The sequence below is a fragment of the Microcaecilia unicolor genome, chromosome 6 (assembly GCF_901765095.1).
Source record: "Microcaecilia unicolor chromosome 6, aMicUni1.1, whole genome shotgun sequence".
Classification (NCBI taxonomy): Eukaryota; Metazoa; Chordata; class Amphibia; order Gymnophiona; family Siphonopidae; genus Microcaecilia; species Microcaecilia unicolor.
Window position 1 is genome coordinate 292,887,349 of NC_044036.1, and position 18,256 is coordinate 292,905,604.

At 44.5% G+C, this 18,256-nt stretch overlaps 1 protein-coding gene across 4 annotated transcripts in view; it reads right to left on the minus strand.

The window, feature by feature from the left end:
- MIGA2 (mitoguardin 2) overlaps positions 1-18,256 on the minus strand; it is a 38,122-nt gene that overhangs the window by 8,513 nt on the left and 11,353 nt on the right. For all 4 annotated transcript variants that reach the window (XM_030207870.1, XM_030207868.1, XM_030207869.1 and 1 more), the window contains 9 exons: positions 17,247-17,371; positions 16,616-16,730; positions 15,950-16,050; positions 15,752-15,867; positions 7,083-7,155; positions 6,896-6,982; positions 6,577-6,675; positions 6,235-6,369; positions 5,987-6,040 (listed from right to left, as the gene is read on the minus strand). In XM_030207870.1, the coding sequence (XP_030063730.1) occupies positions 5,987-6,040; positions 6,235-6,369; positions 6,577-6,675; positions 6,896-6,982; positions 7,083-7,155; positions 15,752-15,867; positions 15,950-16,050; positions 16,616-16,730; positions 17,247-17,371 (905 nt within the window). The remainder of the gene's footprint in view (positions 1-5,986; positions 6,041-6,234; positions 6,370-6,576; positions 6,676-6,895; positions 6,983-7,082; positions 7,156-15,751; positions 15,868-15,949; positions 16,051-16,615; positions 16,731-17,246; positions 17,372-18,256) is intronic.

Here is an 18,256-nt window from a genome sequence, read left to right on the forward strand (position 1 = left end):
AGATGCTTGAGGTCCTTGTGACAGAATAGTGTACTTTTAAGCCTGTAAAATTGCCTTGTACATTTCTCCAGTTTGGCCAGCAGGTGGTGCATGTTATGTTTTAAGCTGTTACAAAGAACAGACCTTTTTTTCCTTAATTAACACAGATAAGGAAATGCCTGAGTGATGTAACCAGCTTTTTTCAAATGTTGTTTTTGGCTGGGCTCTGGCCTAGGAGCTTTTTTTAATTTCAATTGTACTGGCTTTTGCTCCAGTTTCAGCCTGAGATTAGAGAGAGAGCTCTTTGCTGAAACCTGTAAAAAAAAAAAAAAGAGTTGTGCTTGAGCTATATGTCCTGGGAATCTCCTCTGTCGGTCCGTCCTGTCCTCCCTGAGAAGATTAACACCAGGTACCAGATTCAGTCTTCCCCTTGATTTGATAAGCCTCAGTTGTCTCATCATTCCCTGGTGGTAGAATCCACGCTCAAAAGGGCCAGGAGTTCTAGGGACTATGCTTTGGCATCCCCTAGCAGGGAAGCTAGAACCCTGGATCCTTTCAGGCAGGAGATGTATCAAGCTTCTATGCTCATCTCCCGTATATGATCGTACCAGCTCTATACTAGCCTGTACTTGTGATCCTTGGTGCGCAGTATGTCTGATTTGGCAGACTCTCTCCCACTGGAGCAGGCCGAATGACTTCACCAGCTGGTCAAGCAGCAGAAGGTGTGTCGTAAGTTCTTGGCCAGGGACACCCACAACGCTTTTGATGTGGCATCTAGGATCTCTCAAAGTACAGCAATGTGCAGATGCTCATGGCTGCGTGTCTCTGACTTGGACCCAGCGGTCCAGTAGAGGTTGGTTGGATGTCACGTGCTTGGGGGGGGGGGGGGTAATCTTTTTGGAGAGGAAGTGGAGGCGGTCGCTTACCTCATTAAGTAGCACACAGATACCATCAATATTCTCTCCCGCCAGACGTCTTCTGTAACTACCTCCTCATCCAGGCAGTTTTTAGACAAGTCTAAGTGGTCCCTACTACTCAAAGAGGCGTAGGTACACTCCTTTTCACCAGCCTCAGCATACTTGTTCTCATCAACAGTGTGCACCTAAGGCCCAGACAGCTCCCCAAGCAAGGGGCGAGCTTTTGACTGGCTCCAACAGAGCATAGCCACAATAAGTGACCATCCAGGATGACTTGCCGGTTGGGGAGAGGCTAAAAGTTTTTCAATAAAAGTAGCCCCTTCTAACCTCCAACCTGTGGGTTCTTCAAATACTCTGTCTCAGTTACACTCTATATTAGCAACCGAGACCAGCAGATTGCCCACCAAGAGCAAATCGCTTCAGTTCTCAGCACAAACAGGTACTTGCACAGGAACTCTCTGCTTTTCTCAAGGCCCATGTGGTCCAACCCGTTCCACCAGGGGAAGAAGAGAAGGGATTCTATTCCAAGTATTTCCTTGGGCAAAAGAAGATTGAGGGGGGGGGGGGGGATGCATCCCATCCTGAACAAATTCCTTGTCAAAGAAAAATTCAGGATAGTTTCCTTGGGCACCCTTATCCCCTTGAATCAGGAAAACAATTGGCTGTGCTCTCTGGACTTAAAGGATGCTTATACTGATATCCTAATATTTCCAGATCACAGGAAGTATCTTCGGTTTTGGCTGAACACACATCACTTCCAGTACTGCGTGTTGCATTTTGGCCTCACATTGGTTCCCAGGGTCTTCACCAAGTGTCTTGCAGTAGTTGCAGCGTTGCTATGCAGACTAGGAATCCATGTGTTCCCCTATCTAGACAATTGGCTGGTGAAGAGGACTATTCGGGTGTTAGAGCTACTAGGGTTCATTTTAAACTACCCCAAGTCCCTGTCCAGCAATTGGAGTACACTGGAGCCCTTCTAGATACGCAGCGGGCGCAAGCTTTTCTCCCTGTGCTAAGGGCGGAACGCTTGTCGTCTTTGCCACTCAAGTACAAGCCAGTCAGCAGGGCACAGCTTGGCAGATGTTGAGGTTGTTAGGCTGCATGGCCTCCATAGTCCATGTGCCACTCATGGCACGTCTTCACATGAGAACTACCCAGTGAACCCTAGCTTCCCAGTGGTGTCAGGCCACAGGGAACCTGACAGATGTCATCTGAGTGATACCACAGCTGGTTCAGTCTCTGCTGGACTATTCAATTTGACTCTGGGACTCCCATTCCAAATTCCTCGGCCTTGGAAGGTGCCGACAGATGAATCCCATCTGGAGTGGGGAGCTCATTTAGGCTTCACACTCAAGGTGCTTGGTCAGCCCAAGAGACAGGTCTTCACCTCAACCTTCTGGAGCTTCAGGCGATCTGAAATCCTGTACAGGTTTTCAGAAATCATCTAATCAACCAAATTGTACTCATTCAAACAGACCATCAAGGGGGGGGGGGGGCACCGGATCACACCCTCTGTATCAGGAGGTTGTCTGGATGTAGCACTGGGCAGTACATCATGGAATGTTCCTCAAAGCCACTTGGGCAAATGCAACAGCCTGGCTGCCAGACTGAGCAGGGTAATCCAACCACACAAGTGGTCACTCACTATGGGCATCACCCATGAGATCTACTGAGTATAGGGCACTCCCTCGGTGGATCTATTTGCTACTCAGTCTAAATCACAAAGTCCCTCAGTTCTGTTCCAAGCTATAGGCTGACAGACTAGCGTTGGATGCCTTCATCCTTCACGGGGGGATAGGTCTTCTGTATGCATATCCTTCTATACCTCTCATGGAGACTTTGCTGAAACTCAAGCAAGACCACAGAACCGTGATTCTGATCACACCATATTGGTTCTGGCAGATCTGATTCCCTCTTCTTCTGGAGTTAAAGAACTGTGGAGATAGGAGTGTTTCCTGACCCGCATCATACAAAATGAGGAATCTCTTCTATATCCCAACCTCCAGTTTCTGGCCTTCACTGACTGGGAGCTTAGAATTTGATTCCTTGCATCTTCCTGAGGGTGTCTTCATGGTTTTGCTGGCATCCAGAAAAGATTTCACTAAGAGTTGTCACTCTTTAAAGTGGAGGTCTGCCATATGGGGTGAGGGCAAGGCCCTAGATCCTATTTCCTGCCCTATATAGACCATGCTTGAATACCTTCTGCACCTCTCAGAGTCTGGTCTCAAGACCAACTCCATAAGGGTTCTCCTTGGTGCAACTAGTGCTTATCATCAACGTGTAGAGTGTAAGCCCATCTCTGGAAAGCCTCTAGTTGTACACTTAATAAGAGGTTTGCTGTTGACAAAGTGTTATGGCCTGAAAGGTCCAGAATATTCCATAACTAACTTTTCTGACTGCAATTTCTCTGTTTCACACTGCTGTTTGTTTGCTGACACTGCTATACAGGAGGCTCTGCCAGCTCAGATAGGACTTTTGCTGCTTAGGCACCCCCCACATAATGCCCTTGTAGCTAACGGCCTGTACTCAGAACACTGGGCAGAGTGAACACAATGGTAATGACAAAGTGTAAGGGGGGGGGAGATGTAAGGAGACTGTATACGTGACACTGTCTATGATTGGTGTGCGGTGCTGGAGGTGGGATAGCAATATACCCTATAAAGATATGTTGCCCCCTGTACTGTACTGATGCGTTAGACCCTGTGTCCTTGTCAGAAGCCTATCTCCCAGGAAATATATATATAATTATATTTCCCATCCCCCTTCTGAGATTGTAAGTACTGAGATCTATTCCTTTGCAGCAGTAACTTTTCTATCTTTCTATTGTTCTTATATTGCATAGGGACTTTTGCATAGTGATCTCTCCCTAGTTTGTATGATTATTTCTTGTGCAGAACTGAGAATGTTATTTCCTGTTTAGCTACGTAATAAAAGATATTTCTTTTATTCTTCGCCTGATTCTTTTCCTTTCCTGAGAATAATATAATACTCCACGCAGCTTATACAAAAGCCCCCTGTCAAACCTCTGCCTGTGTCATGGGACCTCAACATCTTTCTCACCCAGCTGATGAAAGCTCCTTTTGAGCCACTTAATTCCTGTCATCTGAAGTACTTGACCTAGAAGGTCATATTTTTGGTAGCTGTTACTTTAGCTTGCAGCATCAGTGAGCTTCAGGCCTTAGTGGCGGATGCATCTTATACGAAGCTTCATCATAACAGAGTAGACCTCCACACACACCCTGCGTTCCTACCTAAGGTTGTGTCAGAGTTCCATCTGAACCAGTTGATTGACTTGCCAACATTCTTCCCCTTCGACCTCATGCCCATCCTGGGGAAGCGCACAGGACACCTTGAACTGCAAGCAAGCATTGGCCTTTTACTTTGAGCGGACTAGATCCTACAGACAGTCCACGCAACGTTTTGTTTCTTTTGATCCCAACAGGATGGAGGTCGTCCTCTGGAAACGCACCATTTCCGGCAGATTGTATTTCTTTCACTTATGCCCAGACTGGGCTGACCTTTAAGGGTCATGTCAGGGCTCACAATGTGAGAGCCATGGCTGTGTCAGTAGCCCACTTAAGGTCAGCCTCCTTTGAAGAAATTTGCAAGGCTGCAACATGGTCTTCAGTCCACACCATTCACATCTCAATACTGCCTTGAGCAGTATGTCCAACAATATGCAGGACACATAATGAGATGTGGGGCAAAAATAGAAGAAACAGAATTAAAAATACAAAAACAGAATCCTGAGTTTACTGGATGCTTTGGCTAACAAAATAGCATCGTAATTCTATCTTGAAAGCGATACTTAGCTTACACCACGACCTTTAGGGAGGGGAGACAACATTTATGAATCCCGATTTGATGCTCAAGTGTAAGCAGATCAGAGTGATACCAAAGATTATGAGAGGGTCTTGTGGTACTGGCAACACGAAGTGGTGTCAATGGGTCCAAAATTTTGAACAGTCCTAAAATAATCTTGTAAGATATCTGTAGATAGAACAGTTGTAAGTCAGCCCTCCAAGGTTTCTTGATTTATGCTATGCAGTGATCTCTTAAAAAAGGGTGGATTTTGAGTGGGAAAGGTAGGGTGAGATAAAGAAAAATTAAGATAATGATCGGATCGTGGAATAGGAATAGCAATGAATCAAAATGTTAGGACGCCATGCTTTAATGAGCTTTAATGAAAAGAATATATCCAAGGTATGGCCCAGAGTATGCATATTGACTGATACGTGTTGACCATACCAAAGAGTAGCAAATAAAGTTTAAAAAGTCTATGGAGTGAGTAGATGGTGGGAGTGAGGTCCTCTAATGTGGGGAGGGGGAATAAGCCGTATGCAGTTCAGAGATAAGAGAGAATTCCTCCAGAGAAGCTACAGTAGGTGGTAATGGGTGATAAATACCAAGAAAAAAAAAGCCAGAAGATTCAGTTGCAAAAACAAGATAAGAGCATGACAGCGATACCACCTCCTTGCTCCACAGATCTATGGTAAGAGGCAAAGGAGAAATGGGGGGTGGGGGGGAGGCAGCCACAGCCAATGGTGCAGCTTCCCCAGTTCACTACCCATGTTTCTGAGGGGCATAAAATATGCAAGCTGTGTGAAAAAAGTAGAGAACTTATTTTAAGGTTTAGCTCGTGTCTTTTTTCCCAAGGCGAACTATATTCAGGTACAGGTTGTATTTTCTTAAATTAAGAAGCCTTGGCACACAAAGAACATATGTTCAGGAAGCCATTTTTGAGGGGAACTGGTGCACTGTGTGAGACAGTCAGCAAAAGAATGGATATCAAGTGCCTTGATATAGAGTTTCAGAAGTATTGAGTCACAGGACCAGGAAACTGTGGGAGATCAAAGACACCCAAGGAGAGTGAATAAGGGCACTGTAACAGAAAAGGCAAGGATTAAGGATCCAACTTCAGCTTTACCATGTATAACTAAAACAGTTCTCAGCTCTAGGAGCAGAACTACTACAGCCATTCCAAGTTTTTCTTGGCCGTAGTCACACACTGAGTTGCAAATGAAGCCTGCAGTCATTCTGGGTTCATTTTATTCATTATTGTGGCATCTTTTTGATTTTCTCCAACTTACCATTAAAAGTCTTCTTTTTGCCTTTAAGACTGACCAACAGGCTGTAGCCAAAGCCTGGGAGAGAAAACAAGCAGCAGGTCATAAAACTATATTGATCAGGTAGAATCCAGTACTAAAACTCAAGCTAGTCTCATCCTTTTATTGTCTCCTTATGCTGTCCAACATCAGTCTCTCGCTCATGCTTACATTTGAAGTCCCCTTTACTTTCTCATACTGTCCAACACCAGCAGTTTCCTCTTTTTCCTTACCGTCTCCTTGAAGCTGTCAGAAAGCCAGCGGTTACGAAGCACAGCCAGTACTGAGGCTGGGGGGTTCTCTAGATCCTCAAAGGCATCCATGAGAATAAAGTCCAAAGCAATGTCAAAAAAATTCATACAAACCACCTGAAGAGAGAGAACAGATTAACAGGTCCTCAAAGCGATATGAAAACCCATCCCAGGGGTTACTGACCCCATCTACCCTACCACCTGAAAACAGCATGCTGGGCTTATGTCAAAAAACAGCATCACTCTGCAACAGCAGAAGAGCTGCTCTTCAGCCCATACTCGGCTATAGGCACCCTGCCTCAGCCTGTATCTGACTGTACTAACCCCACGTCCCTGTAGCTCTCGCTGGGTACTTGTCCAGGTGTCCTCCTTCAGTGCATACTGTAACATCTCTTCATAACTCTCCAGAAAACCTTTGGGGTTCTGAAAGGGGAATGAAAGTCAGCACTTCAACCAGTTCACAAATATTCAACTCCTCCCAAGCCATGTGTTACACACTTCCTATCTTTACAACACCCCTATCCACAAGAGATGATGGTCCTTCCCCTACAAATTAGGATGATGGTGATTCAGACAACTCAAAGCCTTTTCCAAATTCCAGACAATTTAAATCCCCTTTATCCCTGAGCCACAAACCTTCTACCTTCTCAGCCTTGATCATAAGTCCCATCACCATTCGTTTGCCAACTTCTCCAAAGAACTGGCGATTCCTTTCCTCTTGCAGCAGTTCCTGGAAAGGATAATTGACAATAAAATGAGAAGTTCACGGCAAGGAACACAGCCAATACCTTTTTTAGGCCAAGGAGAGACAAATGGGATGCTACTCTTACCTGGAAAGCTTGTCGCACACAGTGTAGTTTTGCTAAGAAGTCTTGGTCGCTGTAACAGCCCAGTAGCTCTGTCCTAAGAAAATGCCAAAGAAATTAACCTTTCATTTTATCCTGCAAAACTTCACTAAGTTGAGGCAGCTTTCATCAGCAAGTCGTCGCATACTACTGCATCAGCACACTAGACTCTACTGGTCAGAGCTTCAATGTCATGCAGCAGAGAACTGCTGCTCCAATCCTTCCTCTCCTATGCAGAAGTAAGGAACAGGAGGAGAAGGAGTAAGTCTTGAGCAGAAAAGAGTACAGAGCAAATCAAAGAGGAGCCACTCTGCTTCTTAATCTGGGGTAATAGCAGAGTAAACAATATGGTGTTTCTGAATTTTTATTTCTAATTTGTGGTAACTTATTCTGTATTTCGTGATGGTTTATTTTACATGTGTGATTGCAGTGAGGGATTCCCTTGGTGTGTAGCTTCTGTGTAGTAATCTGTAGCAGTCCAGCTTCTATTTTCTCTAACAGATGGTGTAGTGGTGGTTTATAGTCTGATGGAATATTTGCAGTGTTTCATATAGGGTTGTTGCTTTTTGAGTTCTGGGAGTTGGTGTGTGCTTCGCATGGCAGATTTGCTATATATATTGCTAGTATCTTTTCAGGGCTTGCAGATGTCTAAAAAGTATCTAGTAATGGATGGAGTTAGTGTCACCATTACTGATATGACAACAGAACTTGAATTTAATTTCTATGGTGAGTAGTATGGTGACAGAGAGAGAGGCTCCTGAACAGGAGGTAAGGAAGTGAGAAGTGAAACTGTTAGGAAAAAGGGTAAGCTGGAGACAGAATTCCCCCCCCCCCCCCCCCCACTCCCTGTCAAATGAGGAGTGCACTGCTGGTGTGTGCTGCCATCAGTAAGACAGCTATGCTTCTGCCACCAAAAGAGAGAGCACTGTGCTGAAGCAGCCGCTGGTAAATCAGGGGAGGGAGAGATGTTATACAGAATATATGTCCTAGGCACAGAAAAAAACAGGTTCCAGCATTGGTCACATATATGACCAAGTGTTTTATTAATTACTTAATATGAAGCTATCAAGCATGGTCTTCCCCTCTACTCAAGGCATTTGACATGCATAGTCTCCCTCCTTAACCCTCCATTGGTGAGTCATCAAGCATGACCTCTCTACTCTCTCCTTTGAATTGGGGGAACCATCAAGTGCCCTTCTTTACAACAGTGCTTCTCAACCATGTCGTGGAGGTGCCAGTTGTATTTTCAGCATTACCACTATGAATATGTATTTGCTAGGGCTATACACTGATTAAAATTTTTAATCACACTATTAATCGCATTATACAAATGGGCACCATTTCCCTTCCTTCCCCTCCATGAGCACCATCTCCTCCCTTCCCTCTATTCATGATCATCATTGTTTCCCTTCTCTGTCCTCCCCCTATCTTTGATCCTTCCACCCCCCCCCCCCCCATCTCTCACTTTCCTCTTTCTCCCCCCTCCCCGCCCCATGGTTCACATCTTTCTGTCATTTCTTTTTTTTCTGCTTCCTCTTTCTCCTGTGCCCACACCATGGTCACATCTTTCTGTCTTCTTTTCTTTTTTCTGCTTCCTCTTTCTCCCATGGCCTCTGGTGTGGTCCACATCTTTCTCTGTCTTCTTTTCTGCTTCCTCTTTCTCCAGTGCCCCCCCCCCCCCCCCCCGCCGCTGTGGTCCACCTATTTGTGTCTTTTTTTCTGCTTCCTCTTTCTTCTGTACTCCTTACCGCTGCCGTCATGGTCACATCTTTCTTTCTGGCTTTTTGACACCTCCTCTTACCTCTCCTAGCACAGCACTCCAGCGGGCTCCCTATCCATGGGAGAGGTAAGAAGAGGTGCTGGCTAGTGGGTGAGGGATGATAGCATTAATGAGTTAAAAAAAATTTTAAGGCGAGATATTTATTTAACACGTTAATCACATTATTCATGCCTAGGGAGTAAGAGACATGCTGAACCATTGAAGGGCATATAGAAAGAGGCATGCTGGACCATAGGGGTGGGGTGAGCAAAAAAAAAGGAGACATTCTGGACCACTGAGAGGGATGGGGAGAGAAGACAACATGCTGGACCCTTGAAGGAGGAGACAAGCTGGACCACTGGTGTGGGATGGGGAGAAAACGAGACATGCTGGATCATGGGGGGGATGGAGAGTGAAAGACATGTTGGACCATTACGTAAGAACATAAGCGTTGCCATACTGGAACAGACCGAAGGTTAAGCTAACTGCATTTACCACATTCTCTGGCAATGAATTCCAGAGTTTAACTGCACGTTGAGTGAAGAAATGTTTTCTCCGTTTGTTTTAAATTTACTACTTTATAGCTTCATTTTGGTTTGTTTGTTTTTTTTTAATATCTTTATTATGTCATGAGTGTAACAATGCATTACAAACCGAGACACTCCCGGTCATACCAACAGAAACATTAGTAAACTACTTAGGATTACTCAGTTCGAGTGTCTGAGCAGAGGAAGCGGATGGGACAGCTCTGTAGGACACTGTGGGTATAGCTTCATTTTGTGCCACCTAGTCCTAGTATTTTTGGAAAGAGTGAACAAGCGATTCACATCTACCCATTCCACTCCACTCATTATTTTGTAGACCTCTATCATATCTCCCCTCAGCTGTCTTTTCTCCATGCTGAAGAGCCCTAGCCATTTTAGCATTTCCTCATAGTGAAGTCATCTCATCCCCTTTATCTTTTTTTCAGATGCTGTGACCAGTATTGCACACAGTATTCGAGGTGTGGTCGCAACATGGAACAACACACAAGCATTATAAACATCCTCAATTTTAATTTCCATTCCTTTCCTAATAATAACCAACATTCTATTTGCTTTCTTAGCCGTCACACACGGAGCAGAGGGTTTCAACGTATCATCAATGACGACACCTAGATCCTGTTCCTGGTCGGTGACTCCTAGGGCAAGATGCACTAAAGTCGTTAGAGCCGTTCCCTACCGAATTCCATAGCGAATCGGTAGGGAATGGCTATGCATCAAGGAAAGGGAATGCAAATGAGCTACTCATTGTAGCTCACTTGCATTCTCTATTCCATCGTAAAACAGTCGGCCAATTGAGCATGCGCAGAGCTGCAAAGCGTTGTGCTGTCTGTTCTGCGCATGCCAAATACGCCTCTGTGCCGCCCGAAGACGACACTCACCTGATCAGCTGATATCGGAGAGTGCAGTTGAAAGTGTCCATCACAAAAATAGCCTATTTTGGCTGGTTTTCAATCAGCTGATATCGGAAAGTGCAGTTGAAAGTGTCCATCACAAAAATAGCCTTCCATTTTGGCCATTATTCATACCAAAATAATAAAAACGTCCTTTTTGGCCGTGCTTCACTCAGCTGAGAGACCTGGAAGTCTCTGAGCCAATCACAGCGCATTTAGCACAAAAAGTGCTAATGATGGATGCATCTCTCCAGGGATGGGGAGCTCATGTAGACAGGCTTCACACTCAAGGAGTTTGATCCTCCCAGGAAATGAATCTTCAGATCCACCTCCTGGAGCTTTGGGCAATCTGGAACGCTCTAAAGACTTTCAGAGATCTCATTCAACCAGGCAATCAGGATGCAATGTATTACACCAACAAGCAGGGGGGCACCGGATCACGCCCTCTGTGTCAGGAAGCCGTCTGGATGTGGCACGGTATGTTCCTTCGATCCACTTATCTGGCAGGCACAAACAATACCCTGGCTGATAGGCTGAGCAGGATAATGCAACCACACTAGTGGTCTCAATATGGACATAGCCCGCAAGATCTTCCGGGCGTGGGGCACCCCCTCGGTGGATCTTTTTCCCACTCAGATCAACCACAAGGTCCCTCAGTTCTGTTCCATGCTTCAGGCCCATGGCAGACTAGTGTCAAGATGCCTTCTTCCTCAATTGGGGGATAAGTCTTCTGTACGTGTATCCTCCGATACCTCTAATGGGAAAAACATTGTTGAAACTCAATCAAGCAAGACTGCGGAACCATGATTCTGATCACACTGAACTGGCCACGGCAGATATGGTTCCCTCTTCTTCTGAAATTATCCTCAGAAGAACCGTGGAGATTGGAGTGTTTCCGACTCTCATCACACAGAACGAGGGGTCACTTCTTCATCCCAACCTCCCAGTCTCTGACTCTCACAGCTTGGATGTTGAGAGCCTAGAATTTGCTTCCTTGGGTCTTTTAGAAGGTGTCTCCCGAGTCTTGCAGGCTTCCAGGAAAGATTCCACTATTACTCTTTTAAATGGAGGAGGTTTCCCATCTGGTGTGAGAGCAAGACCCTAGATCCCCTTACTTGCCCTACACAGAGCCTGCTTGAATACCTTCTACACTTGTCAGAGTCTGGTCTAAAGACCAACTCCGTAAGGGTTCACCTTAGTGCAATTAGTGCTTATCATCATCATGTAGAAGGTAAGCCCATCTCTGGACAGCCTCTAGTTGTTCGATTCATGAGAGGTTTGCTTTTATCAAAGCCCCCTGTCAAACCTCCACCAGTGTCATGGGATCTCTACGTCGTTCTCACCCAGCAGATGAAAGCTCATTTTGAGCCACTGAATTCCTGCCATCTGAAGTATTTGACCTGGAAGGTCATTTTCCTGGTGGCTGTTACTTCAGCTCATAGGATCAGTGAACTTCAGGTCTTAGTAGTGGATGCACCTTACACTAAGTTTCATCACAACAGAGTAGTCCTCTGCACGTACCCTAAGTTCCTGCCCAAGGTGGGGTCAGAGTTCCATCTGACTAATCATTCACTGGAATCCTTTATTCTTATAACAGTCTGGTACTGTTGACTATAGTCATAAAGACATGGAGGAAAAGCCTCAAGTGTCATGAAGTAACGCTGAACTTCACAGTTCAACTGTCATACACTTTACGGAGTACTCACTCGCATCATTGGAATAAAGACCTCCACATTTTCTTGACAATTCTTTAATGTATCCTAATCAAACTCTTAACAGTTCAGTAAAATGATCAGTAATCTAAAACATATCTTTGTAATGGTACAGTCTTGTTTCCATCCACGGCCGGCCAGAGTTTCAGGTTCTGCTTCAGGGTCTGTGGTCAGTACGACTGTTTCTCTTCTGCAATCTCTCCTAAATGTTAGTTAGGCGTTCCATCTGAACCAGTCGATTGTCTTGCCAACATTCTTTCCCCGACCTCATGCCCATCCTGGCGAAAACAGCCTGCACATCTTGGATTGCAAGATAGCATTGGCCTACTACATGGAACGGACAGGGCCCCAGGCCCCTGTAGAAAAATGCTGTCACTTGCTTTCAGTGAAATACAGGCCAAGGGCTCAGGCATACAGCTAAGAGCTAGGCCTCTAAAAATCATAAGACATTTCACTCTAATGAAAGCTGAATGAGGTAATTGAGAGCAGATAGAAGGAGGGGGAGTCTGCTCTATAAACAACAGCTGGACTAGCACTAGCAAGAAAGTCACAGGCAAGAATGTTTTGGCTAGTGGAAGATAGTGGGTCAGGTGCAAATTGGGCAAGAACATCCAGGGGGCTGGAGGGAACGTAATTATTATTTATTGCATTTGTATCCACATTTTCCCACCTATTTGCAGGCTCAATGTGGCTTACAGAGTGTGGTTATGACATAATCATTTCATAATAACAGGTACAGTGCTTAATGTTTAAAGATTAGGTAAGGGAAGATCTACAGAATCATTTCATGATAACAGGTACAATTATTGATGTTTGAAGGTTAGGTAAGTGTTAGAAGCACTTCTGCCTTGCTTTATCCTTTTGGCTTCCCTGCTGTACCCTTTGGTGCTGATAGGAGCACTTCTGTCTTGCTTTGTGTGTGAGCATCCTGAATCCTGTTTCTGTCAAGCTTGTTTCTGTACCTTGTATCCTGTTTCGGTCAAGCTTGTTTCTGTATCCTATACCCTGTCTGAGTCTCCTGAATCCTGAACCCTGTTTTAGTCAAGCTTGTTCAGAATCTTGTATCCAGTGTAAGAATCCTGTTGGTCCAGTCTGTCCGCACGCTCAGTCCAGTAAGTCCTGCCGGCCGCCTGCACCTGGGGGCTCAACCCCTGAGGAACGGTGGTCAAGCGCAGGTGAAGACCGGTGGCTCTGTCCTGCTTCTTCCCTGCTTGCCTACTGCTTTAGTTCCAGTCCGGTTGTTCCAGCTTTGCCTGTCCACAGCTTCTCCTGATTTGCTTGTTTACCCAGTCCTGGGTGGGGGTCTTGCCTACTGCTGCCGCTTGTCTGCAGTGGTCCAAGGGCAAACGTGGTTCCAGTGTCCGAGAGCCTGAGACCGTGACAACCAATAGTATCTGGGAATGGATAATTTTTAGTACCCATTTTGATTTTTATTGATAAACTAGTAAAATAGGCCCGTTTATGTGTGAAATGAAACAGGCGCTAGCAAGGGCTCCCTCCCCAACCCCCCCCCCCCCCCCCCATGACATGTGAAGTCATTAATTCACAGATGTTGATATCTAGAAGGTACTTGGAAGCATGTCACATCATTTGTTGATACTTAGAGCTTGGAAACGTGAAGTCATTGTTATCAACCGATAATGGGCAAAGACTGCTGGTGAGAAAGTGAGGGTCCATAGGAATGAATGGAACAAGAAATGTATAAAAAGGCAGTCTGCTAGGGTATGTGGGCAGAAGGCAGAAGAGAGAAGTCAGACTGCACCTGCTGTGTGTCGCAAAGCGCTGTTCCATCATGTTCCAGATATGAATGCCTAATTGCCTGTATTGCCTTTGGTAAGATGCTAATGAACTATGTTCCTATATCCACTGAATCCCGGGTGTCCTGATTATTTATTTATTTGCTGCATTTGTATCCCACATTTCCCACATTTTTGCAGGCTCAATGTGGCTTACATTATGCCGAAATGGTGGTAGCCATTTCCAGAGTAAGAAATACATATTATTAATTAACAATAAGTACAAAAAATATGAGGTACATTAGAAGTAAATGGATATATAATACATTTCAGGAATTTGAAATCAAGGGTAATGTATAACGTTCAGTAAAGTGGAGCTTCTTAGTACTCAAGACTGTGTAAAACAGTCTGAGAAGATCCGAGGTCAGAGTAGTTAATTATTTAGTGGGAACACACAATTATTTACGCCCCCAGACAGTCCACCCAGCTTTTTGCTTTTTTTGATTCCCAACAGGATGGTGGTTGCCACTGGGAAATGCACCGTTTCAAGTTGGCTAGCAGATTGCATTTCCTTCACTTACTGTGAGAAGATGGAAGCCTGCTTGTCCTCGGAGAATGCGAAGATACTTACCTGTAGCAGGTATTCTCAGAGGACAACAGGCTTTATATTCTCACAATCCCTCCCACCTCCTCTTGGAGTTGTCTCCTTGGTTACTTTTACTTTATTTTTTGCTTTAGTATTAAACTACTCATGTTCATGCGACGGGAGGGAAGGCACTCGCGCATGCGCGGTAGAGCATGGCTCATGCTCCACAAAGTTCTTTTTTTAGCTTTGGCAGAACGCTGGACCAGGCAATAGGATCGGCATCACCCACGTGAGAATATGAAGCCTGCTGTCCTCAGAGAATACCTGCTATAGGTATCTTCACTTTTTTGGAAATGTATTGTGCTCAGTACAAAAGGTAATACATTTTTTTCTCCCTATTGTGGTAAGCCAGTTAAATTGTTTTTATATTTTTATTCTAATTTGTGATCTGTATTTGGTGAGGGTCTATCTGTGCATATGTGCCAATGATTAAGGTTATCAGACAATACAAATAACCCCTCCCCGGGAACAGTGAAGGTGTTTGTTGAATACTGGGAATGCTCAGTACTCACTGGATTCACAGAGCTAGCTCCTATGTGGCTGTTTTGCCTCTGACCATGTACTTTGTATAGAAATCTATGACAGTCTTACTCATTCTAATCTGTTTTACCAGTAGTAGGTGTATTGGTGTTGTAGGGCCCAGCATAATATTTGTAGTGCTGCCTATTCATAGGTAAGGTTCTCGCTGTTTGAATCATAGGAATTAGTGCATCTGGTTTGCTACATGTATCTTGAGTTGGAATTTTTTTCAGGTTTTGTATTTCACTGTGTGCCTGGTAGTGGAGATATTTATGTTGCTCTTGCTCAGATGACATGAGAATCAGAATATTTTTTGTATGGTGACTTTAAAGAAACATCCTACCTGTTTGCATTTAACTCATAAGAGCTGCTATACTGTGTCAGACCAAAGGTCCTTGAAACATTTATGTTTACAGTATAAAAAATATTTATTGTTGTTTTAATTTATGTTGATACATCATTATCATTAAATCAGTTAATCATAAATCGCACACTTTTTGCCCTGGATTATGCATTTATTTTAAATGTCCATGTGTTTGCAGAGATAGAGCGGTTGTATTTCTAAATGACAAATTGTTTTATAATACTATGCAGTATTCCTCTGTTCTCACCCAGCTACTCCTTTATGCTACCAGGCTGCCAAAAATTTCTGGTGACAACACTGTGGTATCAAATGTGTAAATGTTGAGAAAAACATTGATTTAGTTCATAATGTTGCAAAATTGTACTACTACTGTTGGTGATATTTTTATTAAATATGAGTTTTCCAAGTTTATGTATGTACCAGCTTCCTTTCTACCCACAAATGAATACATGTGTGTGTTTGGTATTTGTGTGTTTGTCTCACCTCAGAGTCCTGCAGGAAATCTTGCCATCTCTTACAAGCTGCAAAGCTTCTTCATATGCAGGCACTGGCTTTGAAGGTTGAAAATAGACATCTCCAAGCTGCACAGTATCAAACAGCTGCAGTGATACATTAAGAAAGAAGATGAGAGAGCAATGCAACTCGCTAGAATATAAAATAAGAAATAAAAATAAGAATCACCTCTGCTGCGGAAAAGAATGATTCCTCAGATGTGCTGCTATCCTCATCATCCATGTGCAGTCGCATTGAACCATCTGTGAGGGGCAGAAGCATGCTTCTCTCTGGGAAAGGAGAGATACTTATAGCAATGTGGATTGGAACAGAGCAGTTTTTATATATTATATACAAACAACTACTTTCCAAAGTACATAACGATGCAGAAGAAAAAAAAAGGATGCTCTTTGCAGATAAACACCGAAGCGGTGTATATTCATGTTCAGTAAGTATTCTTCTGTTCCCAGAGGGCTAATAATTCAAGTTTGTATCTGTGGCAATGGAGGGTTTAAGGAGCTACTCCTCTACTCCAGAACAATATGGACTATGGTGGCAGATATGGATCACAAGTTGCACTTTACTGTCCATATTACATTCCTGCAGCATTCCTAAAGACCCTGTTTGATCTACCCTCGCTCCCCCCCCCCAATGATCCTCTGTTGACCCAGGCTTTCTTAAACTTTGTATATTATATTTGCCTTGTCATTTCTATGGTATTTTGGGGGGGGGGGGGGGAGGGGGAAGAGTCCATGGCATTCCTGTTTTTATCTTAAAGAAGTATCCAGCAGAGCCACTGCTTTGAAAGCAGACTCTCCGTCCTTAAACTTTTCAGACAACCTTATTCTGGTTTACCAAGGTCTATCAGCAGATTCTCTGAAGGCATAGATGCTCCAAACTCTTCCTGCAGATGGTAAGCTTGATGCAGGAGGGCTTCTAGCTTCACCGCAAATTCCTTGTTCCGCGAATCCTGCAGCAACACAAGTGTATGCATATTACCATACTCAGTGGGTGCTACAGAATGGATGAGCACTGACAGAGGTGGAAGTGTGGGTAGAGAGGCATATTGCTGGAACTTCAGAACTGCTACAAGACTGAGGGGCACTCTTATTTTTAACTGTACAAACCACTTTGCTATATAAATAAGGTGGTATATCAGGTTTTGTTTTTTTAAATAAATAAACAGAGCTGTGTATTGTGTTTACAGATGGAGTGAACTTTCCATACTAGAACAGTTGACAGTGTTGCAGGCCAGGACTGAGGTACATGAAAAATATATCCGGCTGTTATTTCCATTGTTCTTGTATGCACTTTTCTTGGCCCTATTTAAGTGCCATGAGTTCCCTGGTCTCCAGACAGCGAAATCTTGCAGAGTAAATTGTTAGGTTTTTTCATGAAGAGGTTAATACAATGAGTACCATTAATATAGTATGGATTTGATTAGCATGAAGTTGGGATCTTGTGTATTATCCATGATCATACCCACCTCAGACTCTTCTGTGGAAACAGTATCATTATGTGACTCAATGTTTTGAGGGGTGGAGTTGCCTCTCTGGCCAATGGTCAGTGCTTGCTCCCACTTGTGCAGTGCTTCCTCAAAGAGTTCCATCCCTGGAGGAAGAAAAAAAAAAACTAAACCCAGGACTAGACCCAAACAATACAGAAGAGCTCTCCAGAACACCCATGCACCCATACGCCAGGACCCCTCCCTGCCCATCTTCAAGTCCTTGCTCAAAGCCCACCTCTTCAATGTCGCTTTCGGCACCTACCCACTACATCTCTACTCAGGAAATTTAGACTGCCCCAACTTGACATTTCGTCCTTTAGATTGTAAGCTCCTTTGAGCAGGGACCGTCCTTCTTTGTTAATTTGTACAGCGCTGCGTAACCCTAGTAGCGCTCTAGAAATGTTAAGTAGTAGTAGTAAGGAAAGACCCCTGGCTACCTGCTCCAGATTATCACAGGACTAAATTGTCCAGAGTACATCAGCTCTAGGGACATTCTTCAGTAGCAACCAGCTGTCTCTTGTCTAGTGCTCCTCTGTTCAATTAGACCAAGCCTACTGTATTTTTTGTCACCTTTTATTATGTACACTAGTAAAAAAGGCCCGTTTCTGTAGGCAAGGAAACGGGCCTTAGGCAGGCAATCCCCCCCCCCTCCCCCCCCCGCGAACCCACCCCCTCCCGCGAACCTGTCGATCCCCCCCCCCGGAACGCCGAAAACTGCCGCCGCCGTTGTTGTGCTACCTTCCCTTCCCGTAGGTTGTTCAATCATCTTCTTAGAAAGTTTAACTCCGTGCGTCTGACGTCAGACGCACGGAGTTAAACTTTCTAAGAAGATGATTGAACAACCTACAGGAAGGGAAGGTAGCACAACAACGGCGGCAGTTTTCGGCGTTCCGGGGAGGGGGGGGGGATCGACAGGTTCGCGGGAGGGGGTGGTGACAGCCGATTCCGAGGCAGTAGGAGGAGTAGGGAAACACGTGCAGTTGCCTTGG